The sequence below is a fragment of the Plasmodium relictum genome, assembly GCF_900005765.1.
Source record: "Plasmodium relictum strain SGS1 genome assembly, chromosome: 2".
Taxonomy (NCBI): Eukaryota; Apicomplexa; class Aconoidasida; order Haemosporida; family Plasmodiidae; genus Plasmodium; species Plasmodium relictum.
The window spans coordinates 560302-570643 of record NC_041680.1 but is presented as its reverse complement, the minus strand read 5'-3'; the positions used below and the strand labels follow the sequence as shown (position 1 = coordinate 570643).

Here is a 10342-nt window from a genome sequence, read left to right as displayed (position 1 = left end):
TTGTTTTTCGTTTATTGTACACAATACTAGACTTGCAAATATTTTTACTTATATTAAAAATATAAATATAGTTGAAATATACACATATGTTAATTTTTGTAGCAAAACATTCAATAAGTAATTTATATATAGTGTAATTATTTTTATTTTTTATGATAATATTGATACCTTTCTATAACATTATTAATTTTTTAATATTTGCCCCTTGGAACAAATGAGTGCAATTAATAAAAGAGAAAATACATTCATTTTAAATAAAAATTCCATTTTAAATTACAAAAAAATTATGTTTAATAAAATTTAAAAATGAAAGTATAAAAATAATACAAATTAAAAGATACGTTCACATAGTGCAGTTCAAGGCTATTTATTTTTTTTTTATATATAATATTTAACACGTTAAAAAAAAAAAAATTTTAAGTTCATATATATGTATATTTTTTCTATTTTATTATTATTTTTTTTCCTTTTTTCTTTTAATATAAAATAAAAATTTTTTTAAATTCAAGAATCATGTAAAGTATTTTAAAAAGTATTTGTAAATTAAAAAAATATATTTTTATATTTATTATGTAATTTTTTTTTTTTATTTTATTTTAAATTTATAAAAAAATTATAAATTCCGTTAGTAAACAAAATGGCAGAAACTAGGAGTAAAGTTGATTTGGGTGATTGTCGCTTTTATGAAAAAAAATTTCCTGAAGTTGATGATTTGATTATGGTTAAAGTTAACAGAATTGAAGATATGGGAGCATATGTATCTATATTAGAATATAATGATATGGAAGGTGAAAAGAAAAGGAAAAGATAAATAAATTTTTTTTTTCTTTTTTGTCATGAATTTATATATTTTGAGCAATTATTTTAAAAATGAATTAAATGTTTTTTTTTGATTTAAATAAATTAAAAAAAAAAAAAATTTCTTAGATGCAAATAATACTTATAAGATACATTTTATATTCGATATATAACATATATATATATATATATATATTTTATATCTATGACTGTTTTTTTTTTAGGGATGATTTTAATGTCTGAATTATCTAAAAGAAGATTTAGAAGTGTTAATAAATTAATTCGAGTTGGAAGACATGAAGTTGTTCTAGTATTAAGAGTAGATAGTCAAAAAGGTTACATTGACTTATCAAAAAGGAGAGTATCCCCAAAGGATATAATAAAATGTGAGGAAAAATTTTCCAAATCGAAGAAAGTTCACCAAACAGTTAGACATGTAGCACAAAAACATGGAATAACCGTTGAAGAATTAAATAGAAGAGCTATTTGGCCTTTGTATAAAAAATATGGGCATGCATTAGATGCATTAAAAGAAGCAACAATGAATCCAGAAGCTGTTTTTAAAGGATTAGATATAGATGAAGAAATAAAAAAATCACTTCTTGCTGACATACAGCTAAGACTTACCCCACAAGCATTAAAATTAAGGGGTAGAATTGATGTTTGGTGTTTCAGCTATGAAGGTATCGATGCTGTTAAAGAAGCGTTAAAAAAAGGAAAAGAAATTTCAAATGAAGAGGTTTCTATTAATATTAAATTAATAGCACCTCCACAGTATGTTATTGTTACATCATGTCATGATAAAGAGCTTGGAATGTCAAAAATACAAGAAGCTATGAAAGTCATCAGTGATAAAATTAAGGAATATAAAGGTGGTGATTTTAAACAGCAAGGAGAGATTTTGGTCATAGGAGGAGATGAAGAAAAAAGATTAGAAGAATTATTAGACAAACATGACGAACTTTCTAGTGATGAAGACGATGATAATTCAAGTGATGAAGATGAAGAAAATTCAAGTAATGAAGAAGATAATTCAAGTGATGAAGGAGAAGACGAAGAAGATTAAAAAAAAAAAGAAATTAATAAAAAAATAATACTATAAAAGATATATATATATATATATATATATATATATATATATATATATATATATATTTTTCATTAATTGCAAAGATAATAATTCAAAAACTATTGATTTAATGCTTTTGATACAAATTTTTAATCTTTAGTGTTTCAGATAAAAAACATTCTAAATTATTCTATCATTATATATTTATATTTTAGATATGTTTTAATATCATATAAATGAATTTTTTTTTTTTTTTTTTATTGCATATGCAATTATTTCTAGATTGCTTCTTTTTGAAAATTATATATAATCCCTTAATTTTATTTTATTTCATAATAAATTTATGCATTATGCCTTTTTTTTTACTTGATCAAAATATATATATTGTATATATATAATTTTTCTATTTTCTTTTTTTTTTTCTTTTATAAAAAAAAATATAATAAAAATTATGAAGAAAAAAGAAAGTAAAAAGAAGTTTTATAATAACTAAAAATGAATAATAACAGGTAAAATAAAATTTTAAAAAAATAAAAAATACTCACAAAAAAATAAAATTTTTTTATTCAATAATAAAAAATAAAATTTATAAATATTTAATCAATATTATTAAATAAAAATATATTTATTTTTACTGTATATTTTTAAAAATAGTAACACTTCAAAAATTGAAAATTTTTATAAAGAAAAATAATTATATAAACATGTGTGTTTATATTCTTTAATGCCATTTTAAAGATATATTCCTAATAAATAGGAATTTTAAAAATACTCAATTTGAAAAAAGAAAAGACAAAGAAATAAAAAAGCGTAGGTATGTACATTTATAAAGCATTTTCAATATTAAATGATAATTTGGTTTGAATTAAATTAAAAAAATTTTTCAAAATAAGAACATCTAAAATGGCATATTCAACACTAATTGAAGAAAGAGGCCTAAAGTTCCAGTTAATTAATTGACACTCCTTATTAACTTCCTTTTCAGGAAACAATGATTTACCGATAATTTTAACTGAATAATTCATATTTTTTTTAAGAAATGGAAAATGTTTATTTAGATCATCATAGTATTTATTGCATATAAATTCTAAATTATAATATTTATGTATACAACTATATATACCTATTTTATTACAAGAACTACATTTCGTTGTTAAGAGCTTCTTAATTAATGCAACATTTTTTTTATTTTTCAAGAAATAATTAACAGGAAATATATTTTTAAAACTTATATCTTCATTCAAATTAAATTTTTTGTCTATTTGATGTTCTTTTTTTTTATCATTTGGATGAAAATTATTTTTACTGAAATGACAATTTTTATTATCATTAAAACAGTTGCCATTAGCATATTCATAAATATTTCTCATAATTTTTTTTAAAAATATATCATAATTATTCGTATTATTCATTTCCATTCTATACTTAATTAAATTATTATAATTATTTTCATCATTTTCTATTGTATTTTCTTCAATTAATATATTTTCATATTTTTCATATATTAACATAGTTAAAATATCATAGTATTTTCTAAAATATAACATATCATTATTTAAAAATGCAACACCAATTTTTATAATACTTTCATCTCTGAAAAGTTCAGAAATGTAATAATTAATTTCATAATTTTCAATAGATATTTTTTTCACATCAACAATATAAGATAAACAATTATTTTTTAGTGCAATTTGAAAAATAGAAATTATTGGATTTTCTCGAAATATAGCACATTTCCACTCCGCATCAATAAATATGACTTTTTCAGTTTTTCTGATATTTTCATATAATAATATAAAATCATCATATGTTTCTATTATAACAACATCTTTTAAGGAAGAACCTAAATCTTTTATGCAAATATATTTTTTTTGACAAGAACAAGTGCCATTTATTTCAGTTAAATAGTGAAAAGAATTTCTTATAATATCTAGGTTTATTTTTTTTAAATTTTTAAAAATATCAAAATATTTACATAAATCAGATAATTTATATAATCTTCTTAAACCATCAAATTCTATTTCATTTTTAAATATAAAATATATATCATTTAAGATAAAACATTCTCTCTTTATAAATGAACATAAATTATTATAATTATCACTAATCAAAGAATCATTTTTATTAGTCTCTATATATTCGTTTTCATTAGGAGTTTGAAAACCTTTATTACATGTGTTATAATTCATTTTTTTAAATTTCTTATTTCTCAAAAATAAATGACAAAATGTCTGAAAATCTGAATCTTCTGATGATATATAAGGATATAAGAAATATAATGCTATTAAACAATATTCAAAATTTTTCTTTTTTATTAATGAACTAAAGTATATTTTCAGATATTTCGGATTATCATACAAATAATAGATAAGATATTTTTTATCAAAAGTATTTAAAATATAATTATACGATTTAAAATTTAAATAAAAGAATAAATTAGGAAATAGTAATAATTCATAATTAAATATTCTTATTAATTTAATTGCATATTTTATATTACCACTCATTATCTTCTGTTTGATTAATTCTAATTCTAATGTTTTGTCGCCTTTACAATTGTCTATAATATTAGAAATTTTTGCTTCATTTATTAAAATATCATTTAAATATAAATCATATACAACATTTAATTTAAGTGGGTATATATGGTTGTTTAAAAAGTTTACATTTTTAATATTATTTGTGTCAAAAATTATTTCCTTATTATTTTTTTCAGTAATATTATTACTATTCATGACATTGCTAATATCACTAAGTTCTATTTCATCATTATTTTTATAGTAAAAACCATGCATATAATCTTTTTTTTCTTTGCCCATTTTTTTGTATTTATTATTATAATATTTCTCTTCATTTTTATCTATATTATTAACACTGTAGGGGGTTCCCATTTTGTTATAAACATTAATATGATTTTTATTTATAATATTATCTGGATTTTTTCCTTCATAATGTGTATTATCCCCATTTTCATAAAGATATCTTACATTATTCATATTTTTTTCAAAATAATTTCCAGTGATAAAATTATTATATTCTTTATTTCTTTTTATTTCTTCAGAGAAGTTTGAAAACACTATATTTTGTTTTCTTTCTTTATTGTAACTTTTAATAGAATTTATAATATTCATATCTTTTCCTTTTATACTTTCAAAATGAATAAAATTATTATCCATATGTTTATATTTAGAATATTCATTATTATATGAGCAATTTCTAAAGTTATTGGATATTGTAAGATTAGGTAAGCAGTTATTATTAATATCATCAAAATATTCTTTTTTACTAAAGGAATAATCATCATTTTTGTTTTTTCTGCTATTATACCAATTATCCATTTTATAATTATTATTATTAACATAAAAATTATTTAAGTTATTTAAATTATGATTATAAAATTTATAATTATTATTATATTTTATTTCATTAGGGATCTTATTATTATCATCCCTTAGATATTGATGTGTCATATTAATGTTATTTTTAATTTTATAATTATTTGAATATGCATTATTATAACTTTTATTATATCTTTTTTTTTTTATATGATTAATTGATATAATATCTCCCATAAATAAAAAAGTAACATCATTATGTTTATTATTTGTATTATGGAATTCAATATTTTTATATATATAATAATTTTCTTTAATATCCTTATTAGCTATATCATTAGAAAATACATAATGATGAATATTATATTTATTTATAAAAAATAAAATGTTAGAATTTAATTTATTCTTTTGACAAATATAAATATAACAACTTATATCCATATATTTGTTAGGTATAGTTAGATTATACTTTTCAATTAATAAAATTGATAATTTAATAGCATTTAAACACACATATGATACAAACATATATATATAATTATTTACAAATAAATTTATATTAATATTTACAAAATCATATTCATTTTTTTTTACAAAGAAATTATCCACACTATCAATTTTGTTTATGTTCTTATTATGTATACTGCTATCAATTCTTATTTCGTTATAATTTAAATCGTTATCAATAATTAATCCTTCCTTGATATATTTATTACTATCATCATTATTAACATTTTCGTAATTAATTTTTTCTATTTCATTATTTTGATAAAGACTTATTATATGATATTCATCAAATTCTATATCATTTTTACTTTTCTTTTCATCTAAAACATTATCTTCAGTATCACTCTTTTTTATAAAATTAAATAATTCATTATCAATATAATTTTTTAAATTAGTTTTAATATGCTTTTTTTCGAAATTACTTTTTTTTTTAATAAATTCAATAAATCCTGATAAATTAAATAAAATTCTTTTTTTTCTTATATTATTTTCGTTATTCTTACTTATATTATTATAATAATTGTTTGAAGTATTGCAATTTATATTATCGTTATTATATTCATACTGACTTTCATCAAAGCATAAATTAAAATTATTTATTTTTCTATAATTTTTTCTGCTGTTATTAAATAAAAAATCAAACGCATAATTTACATATAAATATATCCAAATGTACACTTTTGAAGTTTTTATATTTTTCATTTTTTGATATAAATTATCTAAATGTATTTTTATAAACTCATATTTCTTTTTGTCTTTTTTTTTTCCATTAAAATTATTATAACTATTAATATTGCTTGGTTGTATATCATCTGCATATTTTACATTGGCATTATTAAAATTTATTTCATTAATTGTAACATTAGTATTTTCCTTATATTCTTCACTATAATTTATATCGCATATTTCTTTTCCATTTCTCCTGCTATTTTCCTTATTCTCTATATTTATAATATTATCATAAATGGTTATATAATTTTCTAATGATAATTTGGATTTTTTTTGTTCTTTATATAATAAGAATATTTTTTCAATTTCTATTTTTTTTAAAATCATATAACTATAAAATTCATAATCAGTATTTACATTTCCACTTTTAACTAAAGTATCATTCTTATTAATATTATAATTATTTAAATAAATATATTTCAAATAATAATTATAATATTCATCATTTTTCATATGTATATTTTTTTTTTTAATTTTATCTTTCTCATCTTTTTCATCATCAAAAAACAATTTTTTTTCTTCCTTTGATGAAAAATTTAAATTTGATGAGCAATTATAATGTTCCATATTTTCATTTGAGTTATTTATTTTATTTTTCGATCTATATATATTTCTATTATTAAAATTATTATTTAATAAAATTTCATTTAAATAATTTATGTCGCATGAGTTAATGTAATGGTTCGTATAATTTAAATAATTAATATTATTTAAATTATTGTTTTTATTTGAGTTATTTGATGATATATCATTTTTGTTACTACTGTTCATGTTATAGTAACCATTTTCTTTATTTAAATTACTAACATTATTATTCTTTATATTCTTACTGCTAAAATGTTTTCTATTCATATTTATGTACTGTTCTTCTTTTACATCCTTTTTAAAATTTTTTAATTCTCTACTTGTAAATTCTTGAAAGAACTTTTCAGATAAGTAATTTTTATCATTTTCATTTTCTTTGAAATTGCTTCTCTTACTAATTGAATTTAACTTTACGCTTTCTAGTACATTATATTTTATACTATAAACCCAGCTAAATAAATTATATGTAAATTTTTTATTTTTTCTAATTTTAATATTTTCTATCTTAAAAAACTTATAAAAGCCATATATATAACATAAAATTCCAAAAGAAAAGATGATATCACATATTTGTTCATAGGTAGAACTCAGAATAAAATATTCATCATTTAATTTTTGAAATTTTATACTTTCCTTTACTGTTATATCAAGTATATTTGCTGAAAATCCTTCTTTTTTTTTTCTCTTTAATGTATCAAAAAATGTATGTGTGTTGTCTGATAATTCAAATTCATTGTTATTTTGCATATTTATTTTATTTGTTTCTCTTTTAACATTACTTTCTTTTTCTACTCCTATTTTTTTGTTGAATGATAAATACTTTTCTACAAAATATTCATCATTTTCATTTTTGGTATTATTCATTATTTTATTTTCTTCATTTCCACATTCCTCATTTTTTTGTAAATTAAATAGAGGATCAAATATTATATAATTTATAATTACATGATAAAAAGAACATAAAAAAAGATACTCATAAAATTTTTTATTTTTCGTACATTTCATATGAAGTGATAATTTAGTAGGTACATTTTTATTTATATATTTTAGAACAAAACTATTTAATAGTTCATTTTTTTCAATAATTTTTTTAACTGTCTTTTTTCTTTTAATATAATTACTAAAATTTATTAACAAATGTTCAATAGATATAATGTATTCATAAAAAACTTCTAATTCGTTTTCTAATGATGATTCTTTCATTTTTAGTTAAGCACTAATCTAGTTGTTAGTAATCATTTTTATAATATTACCTTATTACATATACATGCATATATCGTCTCTTTCTTTATTTCATTCTTCATATAATCAATACTTATTAAAAATATTTTTTTTTAATTTTGGGATTTTTTTTTTTTTTTCTTTATACAATGTAAATATATTTATTTTGTTAATATAAAAAAAAGGTAATTAAAATTAAAATGAGTATACATATGTAGCTTTTTTTTTTTTTTTTTTAAATTATTGCTATAGTGATGGATTATTGTTCTTTTACATTGTTTCATTGATATTAAAAAAATAGAGAGAATTTAATAAAATTATAGTAAAATATAATAAGCTTTTTACAAAAACAGCAATGCAACGTGAATATCCTAGTATATCTTTGTATACTTCACATAAAAAAGGAAAAAGTTAGAAAAAATATTTTTTTTTCTTCTCAATTTAAATAATTAAAAATATAAAAAGTTTAATCTTCTTATAAAAAGATATAAAATAAGAAATAAAATGAAAAACAAAGAAAAACAGAAAAAAAAAAAAAAGAAAAAGTAACAAAAAAAAAAAAAAAAAATTAACATTTTACAAAAATGTTTTAATAATACACTAAAATGAGTTAAAGTTGCAGGTAAACTGCTACAGAAATGTTTTTATATTCATAATTTATAAGAAAATATTAATTTTTTTAATAAATAGATTTATGCACCAATATTGAAAATAATAAAATTATATTTATTATCAATTAATTTTATTTTTTTACAATCATTATTTTATATAAAGAATATTACTTAATCTGTAAATGAAATAAATGAGATTACAAGAATAATTAAAGAGTAAATTAATTTTATGTTTTTTGTATATATTTTTTTTCTTTTAGGTTTCTTTGAATATAAATAATAGATAAAAAAAATAATTTATCAATTTAAATATTCATTTATTAAAGACACAATAGAATAAAAATTCAAATTTTAATTAATACTTCAATTCTTTATTAATGAATAAAATGAAAATAGAAAAAAAAATAAGTAATAGTGAATAATTTTTATGATAACAAATAAATAATCCTATAAAATTTGAATTGCCATAATGTATTTATCACATTGAAAATATAAAAGATATTTTACCATTTACCATTATTTTTATTTTCACTTTTGTTAACCAAAGACGAAGTGTTAATGAAAATGTATAGGGTTCTTTAAATATATATATTTTAGTACAATTTTATTATTTATGTTTTTATTCATCCATTTATTACATATCATTAATAAACTAATTAAAAAATGAGAAAGTTAAATTTTCTACAGCATAAAATAAGCATACTAATAGAAGTATGAATATAATTCTAAAGTTATTTAATATATAAAAGCCTAACAAAAAAAGAAAAGAAAAAAAGAAATTCATTCCTTTATTTAGTAAATTAGTGTATACAAAATTATGAGAAGATGAAATGATATAAAAATATGTTTATACATATTTTAGTTAAATGTAAAAATTAAAATTTATTATAAAACTTTCCTATTTTCAGTTATATTTTTTTGATATATATTTTTTTTTTTTTTTTATGTGTGCATTATAATAAGTAATAAAAAAATGCTTTTGCTACAAAAAAAAAAAAAAAAAATGTAATATGTTGTATTTTTGAGTAAAGTTATTGTAAGAAAAATATTTTTTTTATAGAAAAAAGAATGGATATATATTAATCTTAAATATAGTAAAAACAAATAGAGCAAATAAGTATAAGAAGATTCAATTAATACGATAATAATAAATACTTGTGTACAAATAAATATAGACTTTTTTAATATTAAAATTTTATAAGATTTAAAATATACTACTTAATTATTTTTTAAACTTCTATTTTAATATAAATTAATTGTTATATTTCGTATCTTATTTCGGTTACTGGTACAATTTCTTGATTATACATAAAAAATTTGATTTTTTATGATAAATTTCTTTGTGTTTATAAGAATAAATCAACATATAAATATAAAAATAAAAGAAAAATATATATATATAATATTTATTCAAAGAAAATAATCATTATATATATATATATATATATATATATAAACATATGTAATTATAAAAAAAAGAAGAAAAA

General features: G+C 17.6%; 2 protein-coding genes across 2 annotated transcripts; one reads left to right on the top strand and one right to left on the bottom strand.

Annotated features, from left to right (window-relative positions):
* Positions 1-637: 637 nt before the first annotated feature.
* Positions 638-1864, top strand: PRELSG_0216400 (eukaryotic translation initiation factor 2 alpha subunit, putative; the record flags this gene model as incomplete). The annotated part of the gene is made up of 2 exons (XM_028679956.1): positions 638-788; positions 1023-1864. 2 exons carry the CDS (start codon positions 638-640, stop codon positions 1862-1864), a joined length of 993 nt encoding a protein of 330 aa, XP_028535624.1.
* An 827-nt stretch (positions 1865-2691) lies between these two features.
* On the bottom strand, positions 2692-8226 carry PRELSG_0216300 (conserved Plasmodium protein, unknown function; the record flags this gene model as incomplete). Its single annotated transcript, XM_028679955.1, has 1 exon — positions 2692-8226. One exon carries the CDS (start codon positions 8224-8226, stop codon positions 2692-2694), a length of 5535 nt encoding a protein of 1844 aa, XP_028535623.1.
* Positions 8227-10342: the final 2116 nt, after the last annotated feature.